The sequence below is a fragment of the Ovis aries genome, chromosome 3 (assembly GCF_016772045.2).
Source record: "Ovis aries strain OAR_USU_Benz2616 breed Rambouillet chromosome 3, ARS-UI_Ramb_v3.0, whole genome shotgun sequence".
Taxonomy (NCBI): Eukaryota; Metazoa; Chordata; class Mammalia; order Artiodactyla; family Bovidae; genus Ovis; species Ovis aries.
This window is the reverse complement of record NC_056056.1, coordinates 105,168,293-105,191,201: the sequence shown is the minus strand read 5'-3', so window position 1 is coordinate 105,191,201 and position 22,909 is coordinate 105,168,293. Positions and strand designations below refer to the sequence as shown.

Below are 22,909 nucleotides of genomic sequence, written 5' to 3'. Positions count from 1 at the left end.
AAGGAAAAATAACTTAGGGTAGTTGTTCCCAACTTAGATGACAGCCCCTGGATTTTGAGGATGATTCAGTCTTTACTTGTCGGTACAAACCACTTCTCTTTTCTTTTGACTCAGCCTTGCAGTGGGAAGGAGGGCATTGTGAATCAAATTTTTAAAATCACTCACTCCTAGCTGATTTCTACACACTCTGAAATGGAAGAACTACCAGTGCAGTAGAGGAATATTACAGGTGATGACAGAAGAAACTGGTTAGCCAGAAGGATTTTCATCCCACCTGAATTACCATCCCTCTACCTGCCCAATTTTTATTTTAAACATATGAAATTCAGCAGTCATCTGTTATATATATTGATTACTGAGGGTATGCATTTGTCTCCTTTAGAGTTTTCTTTTATAAAATGACTGAAAGTGTTAGTCACTGAGTCGTGTCCGACTCTTTGTGACCCCATGGACTGTAGCCCACCAGGCTCCTCTGTCCATGGGATTCTCTAGGCCAGAACACTGGAGAGGGTTGCCGTCTCCCTCTCCAGGGGATCTTCCTGACCCAGGGATGGAACCTGGTCTCCTGCATTGCAGGCAGATTCTTTACCATCTGAGCCACCAGGGAGGCCACAAATGATAGAAGCCCTTAATAAAATATTCTCAAGGTGACAAGTTTATTGTCTTCTCCCTGCCCCGACGAATGGGGAAATGACGCAGTGACCTTGATGAGCAACGCTTGCAAGGTGATTTTAGAGCACTGGAGAAGTGGGGCTTCCTAGGGGAGCTATGGGGTTGGGCTCCCACCATGGTTACCAGAACACAGAAGGACATTTCCTGGTCCCATTGGAAGTTAAATTCTGGCTGCACCAAGGAAGGAAAGAAATGATCAGATGGTAGGGCTCTCTTTTATTTTAATCAGAGCAGAATTACTTAACAATATTGATACATCAACATGAATCGGCCATAGGTATGTATGTGTCCCCTCCATGTCCCTCCCCATCCCACCCCTCTAGGTTGTGACAGAGCACCAGCTTTGGGTCCCCTGCACTGACAGGTCTTTTGGGGGAACCCGGGAACCCTCAGCACTCATTCCAGACCATGAGGGAGATGGACTGTCTAAGGTGTGTGCGCCAAGGGTCTCCAAAATAAAATGTGCATGTGAGGAAAATTAAAGTGGGTCAGTGGTAAAGAATCCACCTGCCCATGCAGGAAACGCTGGAGACATGGGCTCACTCCTTGAGTCAGAAAGGTCCCCTGGAGAAGAAGATGGCAGCCCACTCCAGCATGCTTTCCTCCCTGGGAAACCCATGGTCAGAAGAGCTGGGAAGGCTAAGGTCCACGGCATCGCAAAAGAGTTGGACATGACTTAGTGACTAAACAACAATGACTATGTTGTTTATTTAACTCTATTAAGAATAAAATACTAAAACTTATATTAGCCCGTTATTATATTATATTAACTTATATTAACTCTGTTAATAAAATATTAACTCTGTTAATAATAAAACAAATAAGACTATTTAACTCTGTTTAATTATTTCAAAACACATAATTATTAGTTGGCTGATCCACAGGGACCACCAATTCTTTTATAAATCTTTAAAATTTTTTTTAATTTTTCAAGTTGGAGGATAATTGCTTTACAATATTGTATTGATTTCTGCTGTACAACAACACAAATCAGTCCTAACTCTATGTATATCCTCTCCTTCCTGAGCTTCCCTCCCACCCCCGCCCATCCCACCCCTCCAGGTCATCACAGAGTGCCAGGCTGGACTCTCTGTGCTATGCAGCAGCTCCCCGCCAGCCAGCTATCCTACAAGGCAGTGTACATGATAATGCCACCGTCTCAATTCCTCCCACCCTCTCCGTCCTCCGCTGTGCCCATGAGTCTGCTCTCCATGTCTGTGTCTCTATTCCTGCCCTGAAAATAGGTTGATTTCCTTATTTTCAAGTTATTAATTTTGATTCTTTTTAATGTCCTCTTGAGTAGGTCTTTGAATAATTTTCAAGGAAGGCCATGGGAGTGAGGTAAGGTGAAGGTGAAGTCGCTCAGTCGTGTCCGACTTTTTGCAACCCCGTGGACTGTAACCTACTAGGCTTCTCCATCCATGGGATTCTCCAGGCAAGAATACTGGCGTGGATTGCCATTTCCTTCTCCAGGGGATCTTCCCGACCCAAGGATTGAACCCGGGTTTCCCTCATTGGAGGCAGGCGCTTTAACCTCTGAGCCACCAGGGAAGTGAATTGCTTCTAATTCTTAGATATTTGAAGATATCTTTCCACTGTCTGTACTCATGGATTAAATCTGGCTTGGAATGGTATGCTTAGATCATGAGGTTTCCTCTTTGTAGGAGCAGGTCTTAGTCCATTTGGAGCTGGTGAATAAGAATTGAAGCTAGTCTTGTCTTTTTTTAATTTGTTGATAAACTATTACTGTCTGTCTGGTTGTAAACAATATTCTCTTCACTATAGAATTGCAAGCTATCCTCAGGTATGGGTATTTTTTCCATTAAAATTTTGATTTTGTTTTTTACACTAGGGAAGATACTTTTCTTCTGTGTTGATTACTATATCTGCTCCTTTGTTCCTGCATTTTCAGGAATATTTCTTCTCTGTAGGTTGCATTTTGACTGTTTCCACTCTGTTGATTGTTGTCTCGTGACCTTCATCCTTTACTTCTGCATTCTTGGAAAGCTCATTCATAGGTTACATAGTCTCCATTGTTCTGCTCACTAGCGCCTCTAGACCGTCTTGACGGCACCCTCCTCTTATGTTGGCTGGGACCATGTTTGATAATGGCAGGGAATGCGGAATGACTTAAACCCACCTGAATATGCCCTTGGCATCTGCCAGGGCTTTACCTCAGACCTACACCTGGAGGAAGGACCAATTTGCACAAACTTGGTCCAGCTTCCAGTGGGTATGCATCAGTCTGTCTAATTCCCCCGAGTGGATCTGGACCACTTCTGCTCCGGGGCTCTTCTGCTGAAGAGCGTTTCCTAAGAGAATACCCATCCCGCAATGTGGCATGCATCCTCCTCCCGCTCTGTGTTATCCTTGGTGACGCTGTCCTAGGAGATGTGGTCTTGGTATTCATATTAAAAGAGATGAACTGAAGCTTGGGGGAAGTTTCATGGGAACCAGTTCTGGTCCTCTTGGAAGCTAATTCCTTTGCAGAGGAGAGCAGTGCTCTGATTCCAGGCTATGGTAGTCCCAAGTCTCTGAGTCCGGGCAGAAAGTAGATAAGTGAGCCTTCTCTTAGGGTGGTCTTGTCTATTCCATGTTGGGATTAGGAGATGAAACAGATATTTCTGGGGTGGGAGTGGGGGTGTGGGTTTCCTCCAATAACCCCATTGGCACCATACTTGGTGGAAACTACCTCTAGACTTCCATCAACGCTGATGCAAGGTTTTATGTTTTTTCAGAACATCATGGGCACTTCAGTAGGAAACAGAGTGCATCTCAGGTGAGCCCAGTGGTTAATTTCCACATGTGCCTGATGTACTCTGCTCCCCTAGAAAATAATGTATTTGTTATTACAGACAATGATGCTTCGGTTTCAGTAAGGATTAAAAATTACTCCACTCATCAATTCCCATTCTAAAGATGACACACAGAGTTCATCAGTAGCATCAGGGCCTCTGCAGTAAGCAACGCTGTCATGCAAAATGGCGTATAGAAATTCTAGCTGTTTCAAGAAGCTTGTAATTATTGCCACATGGGTGCTAAGTCATTTCAGTTGTGTCTGACTTGCTGACTTATCCTCTATTACATTTAGCAGGGACAGGAAGATCCCTTGGAGAAAGGAATTGCTACCCACTCCAGTATTCTTGTATGGGAAATCCCATGGACAGAGGACTCTGGTGGGCTACAGTCCATAGGGTCACAAAGAGTCAGACCTGACTAAGGGACTAACACTTTCGCCAGCAAGAATATGCCTTTCACACATGTTAGAAGGAAAAATGTTATTACAACACAATGTATCTTTACCTTATAATAAATTCGGGCCACCAAACCCCGCTGAAGAGTCCTTTCACGAAAATGCACTGCTTTCAACAGAAAGGTGAGGTTACCAACTGTGTCCATGTTAAATGCCAGGAAACTGAAAAAAAAAAAAAAAAAAGGCACAGTGACCATCATTATTATTTTGTCATCACCAAAGTATTTCAGTTTGAAAGAAATAGATGGGATTTTTTTTTTTTTTCAAAAAGAACTTCCTCCCGATAGAGAGTGTGAATACACACAATTATCTCCTTGATCTCTCACTTGCTGTATTTTGGGCCTTCTCTTGGTAATTCTGTTGATGAATGCCTGGGTCAAGTTATTCTACGTGGTCATCCTTGTGATGTAAAGATAATTTGGTTTACTGCTTTTTCTACTTAGTATTTTTTAAAACTTTTTTTTTTTAATTTAACCATTTTTTTTTGGCCACACCTCATGGCATGTGGGATCGTAGTTCTCCAATCAGGGATTGAGCCCTTGCCTCCCTCAATGACAGCACAGAGTAATAACCATTGGACCACTGGGGAAAATCCCTAAAAGATATTTTTTAAGTGAAGTATAGTTGATGTACAGTATTATATAGTACAGGTATCCAATATAATGCTTCACAATTTTCAAAGGTTATACTCCACTTATAGCTATTATAAATGGGCTTCCCAAGTGGAAAAAGTTCTCAGTTTCTCATAAACTAAACACACATAACCTGTGACTCAGCCATTCCATTCCTACTATTTGCCTTAGAAAAATAAAACACGTTCATGTAAACACTTGTATACAAATATATTCACAGAAGTTCTACTCAGAGAAGTAAAAAATTAACATCCCAGGTATCTCTCTGTCAAGAGAAAGGAAAATAATACAAACAATTACACACCAATAAAACTGACAACCCAGACAAAAAAAATAAATTCCTAAAAACATATAATCTTTGAAGACCAAATGAAGAAGAAATAGAAAATATGAGCAGAGTAATTACATGTAATAAAATTGAATCATTGAAAAATTAAAGATCTCCCAACAAACAGAAGTCCAGGGCCAGATGGTGTCATAGGTGAATTCTACCAAACATCTGAGGAAGTAACACCTATCTTTCTCAAACTATACCCAAAAAATTAAAGAAAAAAGAAAATTTCTGAACTCATTCTAGAATGCCAGAATTGGACTGATACCAAAACCAATAAAAATATCACACACAAAAAGAAAATTACAGACTGGTATCTGATGAACATAGATCCAAAAATCCTCAATAAAATATTAACAAACCAAACAAAACAATACACCAAAAAGATCACACACCATGATCAAGTGGGATTTATCCCAGGAATGTAAGGATGGTTCAACATCCACAAATCAGTGTGATCCACCACATTAACAAACCGAAGAATAAAAATCATCTGATCATCTCAGTAGATGCAGAAAAAGCTTCCCAAAAAATTCAAAATTATGATAAAAACTCTCAACAAAGTGGGTACAGAGGGAACAAACCTCAACATAACAAAGGCCACATATATGACAAACCCACAGCTCACATGTATATATAATTTTTGCCAATTATTCCTCAACATAGAAATTTGAAAAAAAAATTTAAACAGAATGGAAAACAAACCTTAGTATGAAAGTGAAAAAATGAAAGTGTTAGTTGCTCAGTCGTGCCCAGCTCTTTGTGACCCCATGGACTATAGCCCACCAGGCTCCTCTGTCCATGGAGTTTTCAGGCAAGAATATTGAGTGGGTAGCCATTCCCTTCTCCAGGAGATCTTCCTGACCCAGGGATTGCACCTGGGTCTCCTGCACTGCAGGCAGATTTTTTACTGCAGAGCCACCAGGGAAGCCCCATGTAACTTCTGCATCAGCAGAAAAAACTGTAACCAAATACTGAAATTTAGTTAATAATGTCCATTCCACATTATTCAGAAGTATGCTAATGTCTGTAGTTTACTTTGAAATGCATCAGAGAAAAAAGGGCAAATTGAAGGATGAACTGAGGGCTTGACACATGGATATATATGTGGTACAGTCAGCACAGTCACATGTTACTAGTTGATTCTATGGTGGGTATGTGAATGCTGCCTAATATTATTTCAGTTCTCCTGAGCATTTGAAAATGTTCATAATATAAGTGACACAACATTCAAGTACAGTTTACAGAGACTTGATTTTCCTCCACCCCCACATCCTCTGAGGCATCCATGGGTCGACGAGAGCAGTGAGGGGCCCGGTGGCAGCCCCTTAGGGGAGGGCATGGGGCAGCACACACTGGCACAAGAAAGGGCAGAATGGAGCTGTTTGTAGAAGGAAGCTCAGCCCCAATCAGAGCCTAGCCCTGCCCTCCTCACCTGGCCACATGGAGTCTTCCCAGTACCATGACTGACTCCTCCCACAGCTCACATGAAGGGTAGCCTCTGGGAGTCCATACAGACAGTCGCCTACTTGGAGGGATTTCAGGGACCATCGTTCCTCGTGTTCCCATCCGCTCACTTCTCTTGTGAGTTGTCAGTATGACTGCCATCCAACTGCTTTACCTGCATCAAAGTTTCCTGAAAGCTGAGAACCCAAGGTCACTGCTGTGTCATCAGCACCTGAAGTAGTGCCTGGTACAACGTGTGTGCTGGAGATGTGCTGGATGACAAAGGCTTTTCTTAACACACATAAAAGTGAGAGTGAGCAAGGTTTGGGGGCATAAGGACAAAACTGCAGCCAGACTGAACCAGCAAAACCTGGATGTGTGGGAGAGAGGAGTGTACTGTTTTGGAGGATAATAACCGAGACAAAAATAAATGGACTGGAACTTTCCAAACATTTACACTTGGAATACTGCCTTTGGCACATCTCAAGTCTATCTTGGAAGATTTGCTAGGGATATAGATTTGCATATGGGTGAGAATCTGTTTTTCTTTTGAAATGATGGAAACACCCCTGTTCTGCTATCTGGAAGAGAAATCGAGGGGCAGATGGTATGTAGGTAGATGGGGAACTTGTTTCCTGAATGGATGGAACTGGTTCTGGTGGGAATTGTACAGTTCTTTCAACTTATATGTTGTAAATTTTCCAGCTAATAAATTGTGAGGGAAGCTATCAGTTCTATAAAATGCCCATTCAGGGCTGTGTTCTCAGCCGCAGTCAAGTCTGACTCTGTGGCCCCATGGACTGTAGCCCACCAGGTTCCTCTGTCCATGGGATTCTCCAGGCAAGAATACTGGAGTGGGTTGCCATCTCCTCCTCCAGGGGATCTTCCCGACCCAGGGATCGAACCTGCATCTCCTGCACTGGCAGGCAGATTCTTTACCACTAGCACCAACTGGGAAGCCCATAGAAATGTTAAAAAGACATACTGACTTTGTAGAGTGTGCAAACTGAAATAAAATCAAAGAAAATTATATAAAATTAGAAGATTAAAAACACCCCCAAACAGAGGGAGATTTAAGTGAAACAATCTTCGGATATGGGAGCTGCTATTTCCAGCTTTAAGACAGCCTACAGTTTGAATAAATAGGAACATGAGTAGTAGCTTACAAAACAAGAGAAAAAGGACAGATTCATGCCAACCAATGTGAAAAGTCGCAGGCGTGTGTGCGTGCCCGCTAAGTCACTTCAGTACTGTCCGATTCTTTGCGACCCCATGGATGTAGCCTTGCCAGGCTCTTCTGTCCATGGGATTCTCCAGGCAAGAATACTGGTGTGGGTTTCCATGACCTCCTCCAGGATTGAACCCAAGTCTATTGCGTCTCCTGCATTGACAGGTGGATTCTTTACCGCTAACATCGCCTGGAAAGCCCCCGAAGTCCCATACTATCATTTAGTGTATTTCCTCTGTCTCTCATCAGGATTGTAAGATTATACTTTTTAATGAATAGTTGCTTGAAAATTAGTTTATTTGGGTTATAAAGACCAAAGTCTTCCTCCAAATAAAAATGATAATTTAAAAACTACACGAAAGGAAAAAGTACAATAAGCGCCTCAGAAGTAGAACAAAGAAGATAATACATTTATGAGCCTAAATCAATGAAGTAAAAGCAAAGGTATGTCAGAGGATCAACAAAGGGAAAGTTGGTCATTTGAAAAAAATAATAAATTAGACAAACATCTGGTGAGATCAAACAACAATAATAAAGGAGAGAAAAAAAACACCATAAATAATTTTAGGAATGAAAACTGGGACCTAACTACAGATCTAAAGAGCCTCTTGATGAAAGTGAAAGAGAGTGAAAAAGCTGGCTTAAAACTCAACATTCAGAACACTAAGATCATGGCATCTGGTCCTACCACTTCATGGCAAATAGATGGGGAAATAATGGAAACAGTGACAGACTTTATTTTGGGGGCTCCAAAATCACTGCTGATGGTGACTACAGCCATGAAATTAAAAGACGACTGCTCCTTGGAAGAAAAGTTATGACCAACCTAGACAAAAGCAGAGACATTACTTTACCAACAAAGGTCCATCTAGTCAAAGCTTTAGTTTTTCCAGTAGTCATGTATGGATATGAGAGTTGGACTATAAAGAAAGCTGAGTGCAGAAGAATTGATGCTTTTGAACTGTGGTGTTGGAGAAGACTCTTGAGAGTCCCTTGGACAGCAAGGAGATCCAAACAGTCCATCCTAAAGGAAATCAGTCCTGGAAGGACTGATGCTGAAACTGAAACTCTGATATTTTAGCTACCTGATGCGAAGAACTGACTCATTTGAAAAAGACCCTGATGATGGGAAAGCTTGAAGGCGGGAGGAGAAGGGGACGACAGAGGATGAGATGGTCGGATGGCATCACCGACTCAATGGGCATGAATGTGACTAAGCTCCAGGAGTTGGTGATGGACAAGGAGGCTGGGTGTGCTGCAGTCCATGGGGTCACGAAGAGTCAGACACAACTGAGCGACTGAACTGAACTGAACTGAACTACCGATCGAGCAGAAGTTAAAAGGATAATTAGAGAATAGTATGACAAAACTTACTGGAGAAGGAAATGGCAACCCACCCCAGTATTCTTGCCTGGACAACCCTATGGGCAGAGGTGTGTGGCAGGCTAGAGTCCATGTGATCTCAAAGAGTTGGACATGGCTGAGAGGCGAAACAACAGCCACATGATAAACCTCAGACCAGTAAATCTGAAATCAAACGGACAAAGTCCTAGAAAAATATCATTTACCAAAACTGGCAGAAGAAGAGAAAGCCTAAATGGTCTTAAAACAATTAAACTAATTGAATCAGTTGTTTAAATATTACCCAGACCCAGATAGTTTTCAAATGGCTTCTCAGATTCTTCTACAGAATAAGAAACTACTCCCAAAATAACTTCTGTGGCCAGGAAAACTTGATATAAACCCAATCAGGGAAGCATGAGAAAGGAAAGCAATAAGCTAATAAGTACATAAAAACCCTAAAAATAATACCAACAAGTCAAACCCAGGAAAATATAAAAATAATAATACAGTATGACAACCCTAGGTGTTTCTTAAGCACACAAGTGTTATTTATCAAAACAGGATAAGAAGAAATAACATGATAATTTAATAGACAAAAAAATCATTTGCAGTAAAATTCATCATCAAATAATGATAAAAACATGTTAAAAATAACAGTAAATGGAGCTTCCTTAGGAGTAAAGTATGCCTATCAAACACTTTAGCAAATGTATTCTTAACAGTGAAATATCAAACTAATTCTTTTAAAAATCAGGAATAGGGCACCTTCTCACAAAAACAAACAAAAGAAGCAATAACTGGAAAAGAAGGAATAAAATTTACTATTTGCAGATGGTATGACTGTCTATGGAAATCCAAAGAATCTATCAGACATTTAAATGACATTTTTTATGGTCAGGTTTATATACAAAAGTCAACAGTGTGTATAATAAATCAAGAACAAAAAAAAACATAATTTAAAAATTGTTCTTTTTATGGCAACAACAAAATTATAAAGGACCCAGTAATAAATCTGTCCAAAGTTGTACTATGTTGGAAAGAAATTATAAAACTCTGGAAGACACTTGGGAGGTTAAAATCTTTGAGAGGAAGTTCAGTTTTACAAGCATGTCAATTTTTCTGCAAATCTATAGATTTAACACACTTCCAAAGAAAATTTCAGTAGATTTTTTAAAAACTGTGGTAAAATAAACATAACATAAAATCTGCTACCTTAACCTTTTTAAGTGTATAGTTCAGCAGCATTAAATACATTCACATTATCATGCAACCATTACTATTACTCATCTTCAAATCTTTTTCATTTTCCCAAACTGAAATTCTGCAGCCAGTGAACACTATGCCCATTTCCTCCTCCTACTGGCCCCTGGTAACCACTGTTCTGCTGCTGCTGCTGCTGCTGCGTCACTTCAGTCATGTCCGACTCTGTGCGACCCCATAGATGGCAGCCCAACAGGCTCCCCTGTCCCTGGGATTCTCCAGGCAAGAACACTGGAGTGGGTTGCCATTTCCTTCTCCAATATATGAAAGTGAAAAGTGAAAGTGAAGTCACGCAGTTGTGTCCGACTCCCAGCGACCCCATGGACTGCAGCCCACCACGCTCCTCCATCCATGGGATTTTCCAGGCAAGAGTACGGAGTGGGGTGCCATCACCTTCTACTTTCTTCTTTTTAAAGATTTTTTCCCCTTAAGGTGGGTCCTTTTTGAAAGTCTTCATTGAATTTGTTACAATATTGCTTCTGTTTCATGTTTGGGTTTTATGGTTGCTAGGCAGGTGGGGTCTTAGTTCCCCAACTAGAGAGCAAAGTCTCACCCCCTGCATTGAAAGGTCTTAACCATCAGACCACAGGGAAGCCCCACTATTCTACTGTCTGTCTCTATGAACTTGACTACTGTAGATAATATCTCATATAAGTGCAACCATATCATATTTGTCCTTTTGCTGTATGTATGTTCTTTTCTTTTTTTCTTTTCTTTTGGGAGGAATTTGACAAACTTACTCTCACACTTGTAAGGATATACAAAAGACCCAGAATAGCCACTACAATTCTGAATTATATTTTAGATATAATAGTATAATATGTAATATGTACCACATAATACTATTACACTGTTATAAATCTAGTGGAATTGAGATAGTATTTTGTTAGATTCCAAATATTCAAACAGGGACTGCCCTGGTGGTCTAGTGGCTATGAGTCCACCCTCCCAATGCAGGGGGCCCAGATCCGACCCCCAGTCAGAGAACTAGGTCCCGCGTGCCACAACTAAGAGTCTGCGCTCGCAACCAAAAAGATCCTGCGTGCTGCCTTGAAGATCAAGGATCCTGCGTGCTGCACTGAGACCCGGAGCAGCCAAACTAACTAACCCACTCAAGCGCACACAAGCAGACTAGGGACAAATGGACTTCCACATATGTAAAAGTTTAATGAATGCCAGCGGGGCATTCCAGATCACTAGAGAAAGGCAGAGAATTCAGAAAATGGGGCTGGAAAAACTGACAATCCCCACAGGAGAAAGAAAATGAAATGAAACCCCTTCCTCACACCACAGACAGAAATTTCTAATGGATTCAAGAATTCAAGGCGAAAGGTGAAACTCTCAAACTCTCAACAGTATTAAAACATATGTATTTCAGAAAGTAGACAAGATACAGGAAGTGTGGAATATAAAAGAAGAGATTAATAAATTCAACTGTAATTGAAGAATTTATGTTAATCGAAGACATCATAAAGAAAACAAAAGACAAGCCACAAACTTGGAGAAGACAGCTGTAACATCTAAAAATCAATACCGACCAAGACCAAACAAAACAAAAACAGGAAAACTGACAAAATGCATGACCAGCATTTTGCATAAGAAGAAGTACAAATGGGAACGAGAATGTGAAAGCATGCTCAACTATAATAATAATAAGAGAAATGCAATTTTCAGGCCCTAGTGAGGGACTTCTCTGGTGGTTTAGTGGCTAAGACTCCGTGCTCTCAATTCAGGGGGCTCGGGTTCAATCCTGAGTCAGGGAACTAGATCCCAAATGCCCCAACTAAAGATCCTGCTGCTGTAACTAAGACCCGGTGCAGTCAAATAAAGAAATAAAAGTAAATATCTGACTAGATTCTAATGAGGTGGACAAACCTAGAGCCTATTATATGAAGTGAAGTAAGTCAGAAAGAGAAAGCCAGATATGGTGTATTAACCCATATACATACATACATATATATATATATATATGGAATCTAGAAAAATGGTGCTGATAAGATGGTACTGATGAACCTATCTACAGGGCAGCAGCAAAGATGCAGACAGAGAGAACAGACTTGCACACAGTCGGGGAGAAAGAAGGTGGGACGATTTGAGAGAGTGCACTGAAACATATACATGACCGGATGGAAAGTATACAGCCAGTGGGAGTTTGCTATATGACACAGGGAATCCAAGGCTGGTGCTCTGTGACACCCTAGAGGGGCTGAGGGTGGGGAGGAAGGTGGGGGTGGGGGGAGGTTTAAGAGGGAGGGAACATATGTATACCTACAGCTGATTCATGTTGATGCATGGCAGAAACCATCACAATACTGTCAAGTAACTATCCTCCAATTAAAAATAAAATAACTTTTAAAAGCCACAGTGTGAGATCTTTATCTTATACTGACAAAAATTAAATCTGACAATGCCAAATGTTGGTGTCATAAGACACAGGCTGTTAGTGGGGATAAAAAATGTATGCAGTCACTTTGAAAAATAAATCGGCGTGATCTAGTCAAGTTCAGCTCTGGCATACCCACAACACAGCAATTTCACACCTGGGTAATATACGCTATTAAGGAGTGTCTCTTCAGGCAACAGATTGAAAATCGCTAAAACAGCACACGAAATCAGTTTAACTGATTGAGATCAGTATTTTTAAAAAACAAAATTAAAAAACATCAGAGAACATTCCGAGTACTAGGATGAGCACGGCTTCACAGCATGTTTGTTTCATCTGTGTCTGCGGTGGCGAGGAAGGGAAGGGGACTCTATGGGTGTGTGGGTGTCCATGGTGACATACAACGTATTTCTCACTCTGAGTCATGGCAACTAAGTTCGAAAGCCCTGTAGAAATTCTTGCCCACGGTCTGCAGAAGACATGTACAAGATTTTTCATAAGAGTGTTGTGCAAGATATCAAAATACAACCCAAATATCCACTGATATTGGGGATTAGAAAGCATAAGTAACTTGTAGCACAGATACATGATCAAATATTACGAGCAGAGACAGAAGCTCTTCAGCCACACATGATAAATTGGATGAACCTAAGAAACAAAATATTGAGTGAAAACAGGAAGCTACAGAATACCACACACATTACACCTTATTTATCAAGCTTATAGATAACACGAAAGATCCGTGAAAACAACCCAAAGCATGGATCCTGGAGCCCAACTGTCTGGATTCAAATTCTAGCTTTGTCACCCACTGGCATGTAATCTTGGGCAAAATGCTTAACCTCTGTGTCTGTTTCCTCATCTGTGAAATGGAAATAACAAAAGCCTGTAAAGTCCTTGCAACAGTGGACATGCTAAAAGGAAGGGACACGTGTAGAAGGGGCAGAATCAGCAGTCTTCTGTCCTTAAGGTGGATTGTGGGTGCATGCGTATTGAAATTACATATTCATATGTATGTTTCCACATATCAGTATTTTTTTAAACACAGAAGGTACGGGTTCAATCCATGGGTTGGGAATATCCCCTGGAGCAGGAATGGCAACCCACTCCAGTATTCTGGACTGGGAAATTCCATGGACAGAGGAGCCTGGTGGGCTGCATTCCATGTGGTCACGGAGTCGGACGCGACTGAGCAAGCATGCACATAGTTGATGGACAATGTGGTTTTAGTTTCCGGTGTACAGCAAAGTGTTTAGTTATATCTGTTCTTTTTCAGGTTCTTTTCCCATATAGGTTATTACAGAATATTGAGCAGAGTTCCCTGTGCTATTCACTAGGTCCTTGTTGATTACCTATTTTATATCAATATTCTACATTTAAACAAGTGTGAACTGTACAAGGTTCTGTATACTCAGGCTCAAGAATAAGACTCCAGGTCAAGGATGGTAGCAGCCTGAGTGACCACATACCTGGTTCTCAGCCTGTCACTCCCTGATTCCGCCCAGTTTCGGAGCACGCTGGAGACCGGTCTTTCTTCACACTGCTTAGTGTACTGAGCCAGCAGTTCCCGAACCACAACCTGCACACATTATAAACCAGTTGTCAGCCACTTGTGAAAAATGTAACAAACACCAGGGTGTTCTTAACTGCTGCAGCCAGATATGGTCCAGTGGCTTCCAGCAAAATTTGTGCTCAGTGGTGTCAGACTCTCTGCGACCACATGGACTATAGCCCACCAGGCTCCTCTGTCCATGATGGGTTGCTATTTCCCTCTCCAGGTGAAGCCGACTCTCCTGAATTGAAGATGGATTCTTTACCCACTGAGTCACCTGGGGAGCCATGTCTTACTATATATATATATATGAAAGTCGCTCAGTCATGTCTGACTCTTTGTGACCCCACGGACTGTACAGTCCATGGAATTCTCCAGGCCAGAATACTGGAGAGGGTAGCCATTCCCTTCTCCAGGGGATCTTCCCAACCCAGGGATTGAACCCAGATCTCCTGCATTGCAGGTGGATTCTTTACCAATGGAGCCAGCAGCAAAGCCCAAGAATACTGGAGTGGGTAGCCTATCCCTTCTCCAGCAGATCTTCCCGACCCAGGAATCGAACCAGGGTCTCCTGCATTGTAGGCAGAGTCTTTACCAGCTGAGCTACCAAGGAAGCCAGTGTCTTACTATATAGTCATGCTTATTACACATTCCTTTTGCTTCTTTGAAGTATTGTCTTGAATTCTTGAAATCATATCTCTAGATAGATATTACCCATGACTTCATTTCAGGATAGAAAAGGACGTGTCACAAAATACTGACTATGGGGTCAAAGGACATCAACATTTTTGTAGTTCCTGCTGTACACAGTTGGGCTTCCCAGGTGGTGCTAGTGGCAAAGAACCCCCTGCCGACGCAGGAGACATAAGAGACGTGGGTTCGATCCCTGGGTTGGGAAGATTCTGTGGAGGATGGCATGGCAACCCACTCCAGTATTCTTGCCTGGAGAATCCCATAGACATGGCAGCCTGGCGCACTATGGTCCACAGGGTCGAGAAGAGTTGGACACGACTGAAGCAAGTTAGCATGCATGCATGCTCTACAAAGTAAGTGTGAAAATCAAACACTGCTAGCGACAGGGACAATGGCGGGGGTGGGGGAGGGGTGGGCCGTGGGGATCAACTAACTCTGACTAGAATAAAAATCAAAATGATATGGCACTCCAGGTCAGTTTCGCTGACATCACTGGGATTAAGACATCGTTTGTTTTTGCTCACCTATTAAATTTACAATGGCTCTAACTCCATCACCCTCTTGGTGGACAACAAACAACACTCCCAGTGTTAAACATTGCTCTCTGATTCCCACGCCTCCACTCCAGACCTCCACTGCCTTTATTTTTCCACACTGAGTTTATTGCTACCCAAGGACATGGAGCTTACAACTTGCCGCTGCTTTCCCATCCTTCTGCCTCCGGAAGGTAAGCACCACAAGGTCAGAGTCTGTTCACGTTCGCTCCATCAAATGGCTATGGGAGTTGAGGAATCTTTCTTGAATAAATGAATGAGTAAATAAATCCCTTTTCTGTGTTCAGCATCTCCTCTGATCCATTCAGTTCCTTAACAATTTCCTTTAACTTCTGTCACTACGTCCACCTTTCTGATTTTGTTGTTGTTCGGTTGCCCGGTCGTGTCTGACTCTTTGCAACCCCAAGGACTGCAGCACACCAGGCTTGCCTGTCCTTCACTATCTCCCAGAGATTGCTCAAATTTATCTCCACTGAGTCGATGATGTCATCCAACCTCCTCCTGCCCTCAATCTTCCCCAGCATCAGGGTCTATTCCAATGAATAGGCTCTTACCTTTCTGATTTAAGCAAATTAATTTGGGAAAACAAACACATTTTAACTAGATTTAAAATTAGAAGAACATCGGGGCTTCCCCCGTGGTCCAGCACTTAAGACTCCATGCGTCTGCTGCTAGGGGTGAGGGTTTTATTCCTGCCTGGGGAATGAAGATCCTGTATGATGCACAGTGTAGCCAAAAAACTATTTTTTTTTTAAATTTCTAGAACATAATAATCCAGTTTAGGTGTTAAACTTAAAAGATAGACACACTGGGGCCTGGCTAATATCATCAAATTCCTCTGTTTAGATCTTCGCTCTTTTCTTTTTCCTTTTTGCTCCTCGTTTTTGGAATTGTTCCTTTTTTTCTAGGTCATGAGACAAGAAAAGCTGATTTTTTTTAATGAGTCTATTTTCTGCTGCTGATGCACTTTGGTGAAGTTTAGATTAAAGAGTTGGAGCTATCAGCTACCATGGGGTTTGGTCAGGACAGTCTCTACACTCAATACTTTATTTGATAAATGACCTGGAGAGGCAGACAGATCCATCAGTCTCTCAACTGAGCATGCAATGAAGACGTGATTTTTTAACTTCATATATGTGTTCCTGAATGTGTTATAATATACCATATACTATATATACATTATATAATAAGAAACAAAATGAAAAATATAAATAAATTATGCCATTATATAAAATATATAAAACACACACACACACACACACACACACACACACACATATGAGTGCAGAAGACACAGGTTCAATCCCTAGGTCGGGAAGATCCCCTGGAGTAGGAACTGGCAACCCACTCCAGTATTCTTTTTTCTTTTTAAAAAATTTTTCTTTTTCTACATCAGTGTTCTCACCTGGAAAATTCCACGGACCGAGGAGGCTGGTGGGCTACAGTCCATGGGGGTCGCAAATAGACAGGACTGAGCATATAACACCCCCCAACACACACATATAATTTTTAATTTTCTACTTTAAAATAATTATACACACTAAAGTTGAAAAATTAAAATGAAACAGAGAGGTTTTGTCGAGCGACACCCAGATTACCCCCAAAATGATAATCTTACACAGCAATGTGTGTGCGTGCTGTTTGTGACCCCATGGACTGTAGCTTGCCAGGCTCCTCTGTCCATGGGATTCTCCAGGCAAGAATACTGGAGTGAGTTGCCATTTGCTCCTTTAGGGGATCCTCCTGACCCAAGGACTGAACCTACATCTTCAGTGTCTCCTGCACTGGCAAATAGATTTTTTACCACTGAGCCACCTGGGAAGCCCTCACATAGCAATAGCGATGACCAAAACTAGGAGACTCCGTAAAATTTGTATACACTGAATGTCTGAGTTGTAGCAGAGAATTCATTACTTAAAAATGAACCTGGTAGTAAAAGAAACCCATTTTATAAAATAAAATATATTTCCTCTCAGTACAAATAGTCAAATCCTCTAGGTCTGGTGTTTTGAAAACTTACACCAGATTTTCTTAAGACAACTTGTGATGTTATTTCTTTCCAGATGATGGTTTCTGCGGCTTTGGACACAGTTCTCTGGCTCAAAAGATGAAGACTCTTTATTTTCCTTTATCCACTTGATTAATTCCCAGGGCCTGAGTCCCACTGCACCTGCTCAGGAGTCCCTTCCTTAAGAGAACTCTGGGGAACTGAGCAGCCAAAACAGCTATACTCTTGCCTTTTGTAAAAGACCCCACCTGCAGAAGGAATCAAGTGAACCTACAGCCGACATTTGGAAACCATGAGTCTGAGTAGTTATGCAGAATAATGATATCACAAACATGCATTTATAATGAATATCCTATGCATCAGGGAACACTGATTATATAGCACAATTACAAATAATTTTTTAGGTCGAATGGCTTCTCAAGGCATCTACGAAGCGACTAGCATGTCTACACACTGAGTATTTCACTGATTTATGTCAGCTACAGAGAAACTTGGATTAAAAAGCCTAACGAGTTGTGTCTGCTGCCAAAGCAGAAACACTTAGAGTTGATGAAGATAGAAAGCACGGTCTCTAAGGAAAAGTCAGCCTACGTTATCCTCTCTACAGCAGGACAAGCCAAGCAGCGGGCAACACTCAGGCTTATACCGAGGAGGACAACGGCTTCCTTCCAAGTGGCCGTACCTGTGGCCCTGGGGTCCAGACCATGCCCTTGGCAGGACTGGCCATAGGACCCAGGGCAAAACAGAAGTGCAGAGCACCTTGTCCAAAAATGATTAAGGATCTCAAGAAGGAGAGCAGAGCAGCAAGCCAGCATAGGCTCTTCTTTTCCAAACACTTCATTTCGTATTAGGGTAGAGCCAACTGGCCATGCTGTGATAGTTTTAGGTGAACAGCGAAGGGACTCAGCCATACATATACGTGTGTCCCTTCTCCATGCCTGACTCCCACCCAGGCTGCCACATAATACTGAGCAGAGTTCCCTGTGCTATACAGTGGGTCCCTGTTGGTTATTCATTTTAAACATAGCAGTGTGTACATGTCCATCCTAAACTCCCCAACTGTCCCTTCCCCCCATGTTTCCCCTCAGTAACCATAGGTTCATCCTTTCCGTCTAAGTACAGGCTCTTCTGACCACAGGTTTCATCCCAAGAAGCTGGACCTGGCCCTCCAGGCCCCGGGAGGATGGGCAGACACAAATGGGACTGCGTGTCCTGAGCTTTTCTTCCATCCACATCTGGCAACATGAGCTAGCTAAGGGCAATTCAGGTGTCCCCTGGGGAGTGAGGCTGAAGAAAAGGCCAACACGGCATTATCTCCCACTGAGTATAGTAACTGTTTGCCTCTTTCAAATGCTGGACATCCCATCAAGGTCAGATTTCTTTGAGGAGAATCTGTAATGATTCTCTGGCTAGAAGGAGAGAAAGAAAGAAGGAAGGAAGGAAAGGGACAGGGAGAAAGGGAGAGGGAGGGAGGAGGAAATAAAAAGGACACAGAGAGAGAGAGAGAGCAAGAGTGATTTCTGTACAGAAAATGAAGAAGCCACTCTGGCGAGCTCAGAAGTACAGGTAACGAGGCTCAGATTCAGAAGGCTCTCTTTCTCCCAAACCTCACACACAGAGTTCTTGAGAAGAGCCTTCAACAGTCAGATGCTGGAACATCCGGCTTTGAAAGAATTAGCACCGGATTTGTTACGCATCAGTGGATTTGGAAGAGAAAACCAGAACGTCTGTTTGAAACTACCTTGCTTCTCTAAAAGGGTACTATCCCAAAGGCCCTTCAAGTGCCCCAGAATGGGTGACCACGTTTTGTAAATGCTCTGCGCCAAGTTCTACCCCCAATCTTCACGCGGCCGCCTCCCGCCTTTCCAAGGCCATTTCCCTCCTCTTGGCTGAGACTCGGTCCCCACCCTACGTCTGCTCCCCACATGGTGGTCTTCAGCCTCCACTAGGCCGGCCTCTGCCTGCCTCTGGCCCATTCACACATCTCCCTTTCTCTTTGCTTCTGCCATCATCCGAGGTGATTCTGCACAGCTCATCTGTAGATCCCACCTGCAAACCTCCGGAAGATCTGTTGAACTATCTGTCTCTGACTTTGCTGGGTCGGGCAGGCCCTCAGCCCACGCCCTCGTTCTTTCTCTCCAAGAGGCCCTCAGAAGGGGAGGGCGGCTGGTCTTTCAGGATGACTGGCTGTCATCCACAGTCCGGTCACCCCAATACCAGCTGTTCCTCAGACCCCTCCTTGTGCAGCCAGATCTCAGCTCTTTTAGAACTGATGCTCCGAGGCCCTGTGATAGGGTCGCCCCAGCCCCCATCTCTGGTTTCAGGAGTACCTGCACCTCGCTCCTTCTGGCATCTCAACACCTCCACCTGCTGATTGCTAGGACTCACTGATAGCCAGAAGGTTGGGGCCCCAGAGGGAATGTTCTTTCAGGTTTTCTAAAGGAACTGTATGCTTCCTTTAGGAGCAGAGGGAGTCAGGGTTCTACAGCCTGAGGTCGAGTCCTCACCCAACATCGTACCTGTCCCAATGCTCCATTGTAGCACCTGAGGTCCAGGCTGTCTTGGAGAAGAATCTGGAATTCACCCCAGCGATGGGGATGGGGAGAACAGTAAGGTGTGTGTGTGTGCGTGTGCGTGCATGTGCGCGTGTGCATGTGTGCATGTGCGTGCGCGCGTGTGCGTGTGCGTGTGCGCGTGTGTGTGCGTGTGTGTGCACGTGTGTGCGTGTGTGTGCACGCGTGCACTCGCATGCAGCATTTGTTCTCTCAGTGAGGCCTTTCTTTGTCACTCTTCATTCCTTCTCTTTCCTCCTTTATTTTTTATATTTAAGGGAAGGGCTATTTCTTTTCTTTCTATATTCTACTCATAGTTCCTTTATTTTATACAGTGAAAATTGATTCACACCAATGAGTAAGAATGCAATAAATGTGTTTTTACAAGGGAGGGCCAATTTATTTTAATGGTTTTAAATATACTCAATTTTTAATTAAAAAATTTTTTAATAGGAATAAAACTACCACATGATCCAGTAACCCCATTATTGGGCATATATCCTGAGAAAATCCTAATTCAAAAAGACACATGTACCCCAAAGATCATTGTGCACTATTTACAATAGCTAGGACATGGAAGCAACCTACCTGTCCATCGGCAGAACAGATAAAGATGTACATATGCAACGGAAAATCGCTCAGGCATAAAAAGCAACAGAACTGGTCATTTGTAGTGATGTGGATGAGTATAGAGTCTGTCATACAGAGTAAAATAAGTCAAAAGAGAAAAACAAATGTCATATATTATATCTGGAATCTGGAAAGATGGTACTGGTGAACCTATTTGCTAAGCAGGAATACAGACGCAGACAGAGAGTGGGCAGGTGGGCACAGGGCAGGAAGGAGAGGGGCAATGAACTGGCAGAGGAGGATGGACATATGCCATTTATACTATCATGTATAAAACAGACGGCCCGGGGCGCTCAGCTCAGCGCTCTGTGAAGACCTGGAGAGGTGGGATGGGGTGGGCGGGAGGCTTAAGAGGGAGGGGATACATGTATGCATACGGCTGATTCACTTTGCTGTACAACAGAAACTAACAACATTGTAAAGCAAGTCTCCTCCAAGTTAAAAAGTTTAGGCCATATTAAATAGTCTTAAATAAAAAGTGCAAGTCTCTTACCCAACCCCTTACCTCTAGAAGGTCTCTTCAGAAATAACCATTCTTAAGCAGTTTTCATTCTGCTAGAGAAGAAGCTTCCAAATGCCAAGGTCAAACATAGTTCTCTTGCTTCCTATTTGGAACATGCTTTTGCCGAGCAGTTTTGTTTTTCCTAGAGTCTTGATCAACTATTTTCCCACTTGTTTCAAGAAGAACCATATGACTTTTCCATCATGACTAAGCATTTTCCTGCTTCTTAATTATTCTACTTGTTGAATACAAATCATTTCCTTCTCAAAGTCATTCTTTTGAGCCCTCTGACTTCTTGTCCTAATTTGGACTAACTGTGTTGGCCACGACTATGCAGGTATTTCTTTACACAAACTCCTCTTGGATTAGCTCCAGAAAGCATAGATGTCTTTCTTTATTAAAATTTATTTATTTTTAATTGAAGGATAATTGCTTTAGAGGGTTGTGTTGGTTTCTACAAAACATCACCATGGATCAGCCATAGGCACCCCTCCCTCCTGAACCTCCCTCCCACCTCCCTCCCCATCCCAGCCCTTCAGGTTGTTACAGAGCCCCAGTTTGAACTCCCTGAGTTATACAGCAAATTTCCATTGACTATCCACAGATATCTTTCTTTTTTTAATTTTAGTTTTTTATTTTTTAAATTTTAAAATCTTTAATTCTTACATGCATTCCCAAACATGAACCCCGCTCCCACCTCCCTCCCCATAACATCTTTCTGGGTCATCCCCATGCACCAGCCCCAAGCATGCTGCATCCTGCGTCAGACATAGACTGGCGATTCAATTCACATGATAGTATACATGTTAGAATGTCATTCTCCCAAATCATCCCACCCTCTCCCTCTCCCTCTGAGTCCAAAAGTCCGTTATACACATCTGTGTCTTTTTTCCTGTCTTGCATACAGGGTCGTCATTGCCATCTTCCTAAATTCCATATATATGTGTTAGTATACTGTATTGGTGTTTTTCTTTCTGGCTTACTTCACTCTGTATAATCGGCTCCAGTTTCATCCATCTCATCAGAACTGATTCAAATGAATTCTTTTTAACGGCTGAGTAATACTCCATTGTGTATATGTACCACAGCTTTCTTATCCATTCATCTGCTGATGGACATCTAGGTTGTTTCCATGTCCTGGCTATTATAAACAGTGCTGTGATGAACATTGGGGTACATGTGTCTCTTTCAATTCTGGTTTCCTCGGTGTGTATGCCCAGCATGGGATTGCTGGGTCATAAGGTAGTTCTATTTGCAATTTTTTAAGGAATCTCCACACTGTTCTCCATAGTGGCTGTACTAGTTTGCATTCCCACCAACAGTGTAGGAGGGTTCCCTTTTCTCCACACCCTCTCCAGCATTTATTGCTTGCAGATTTTTGGATCGCAGCCATTCTGACTGGTGTGAAGTGGTACCTCATTGTGGTTTTGATTTGCATTTCTCTAATAATGAGTGATGTTGAGCATCTTTTCATGTGTTTGTTAGCCATCCGTATGTCTTCTTTGGAGAAATGTCTATTTAGTTCTTTGGCCCATGTTTTGATTGGGTCGTTTATTTTTCTGGAATTGAGCTGCAGCAGTTGCTTGTATATTTTTGAGATTAGTTGTTTGTCAGTTGCTTCATTTGCTATTATTTTCTCCCATTCAGAAGGCTGTCTTTTCACCTTGCTTATGTTTTCCTTTGTTGTGCAGAAGCTTTTAATTTTAATTAGATCCCATTTGTTTATTTTTGCTTTTATTTCCAGAATTCTGGGAGGTGGATCATAGAGGATCCTGCTGTGATTTATGTCTGAGAGAGTTTTGCCTATGTTCTCCTCTAGGAGTTTTATAGTTTCTGATCTTACATTTAGATCTTTAATCCATTTTGAGT

At 42.3% G+C, this 22,909-nt stretch overlaps 1 protein-coding gene across 2 annotated transcripts in view; it reads right to left on the bottom strand.

Annotated features, from left to right (window-relative positions):
• The window catches only part of ACOXL (acyl-CoA oxidase like), a 372,099-nt gene that overhangs the window by 95,777 nt on the left and 253,413 nt on the right, over positions 1-22,909 (bottom strand). For both annotated transcript variants that reach the window (XR_006059556.1, XM_042248150.1), the window contains exons 14-15: positions 14,019-14,128; positions 3,976-4,087 (exon numbers count right to left, since the gene is read on the bottom strand). Coding sequence is in view for 1 of the 2 variants with exons in the window: in XM_042248150.1 (XP_042104084.1) it covers positions 3,976-4,087; positions 14,019-14,128 (222 nt within the window). In the remaining variant the exon portion in view is untranslated. The remainder of the gene's footprint in view (positions 1-3,975; positions 4,088-14,018; positions 14,129-22,909) is intronic.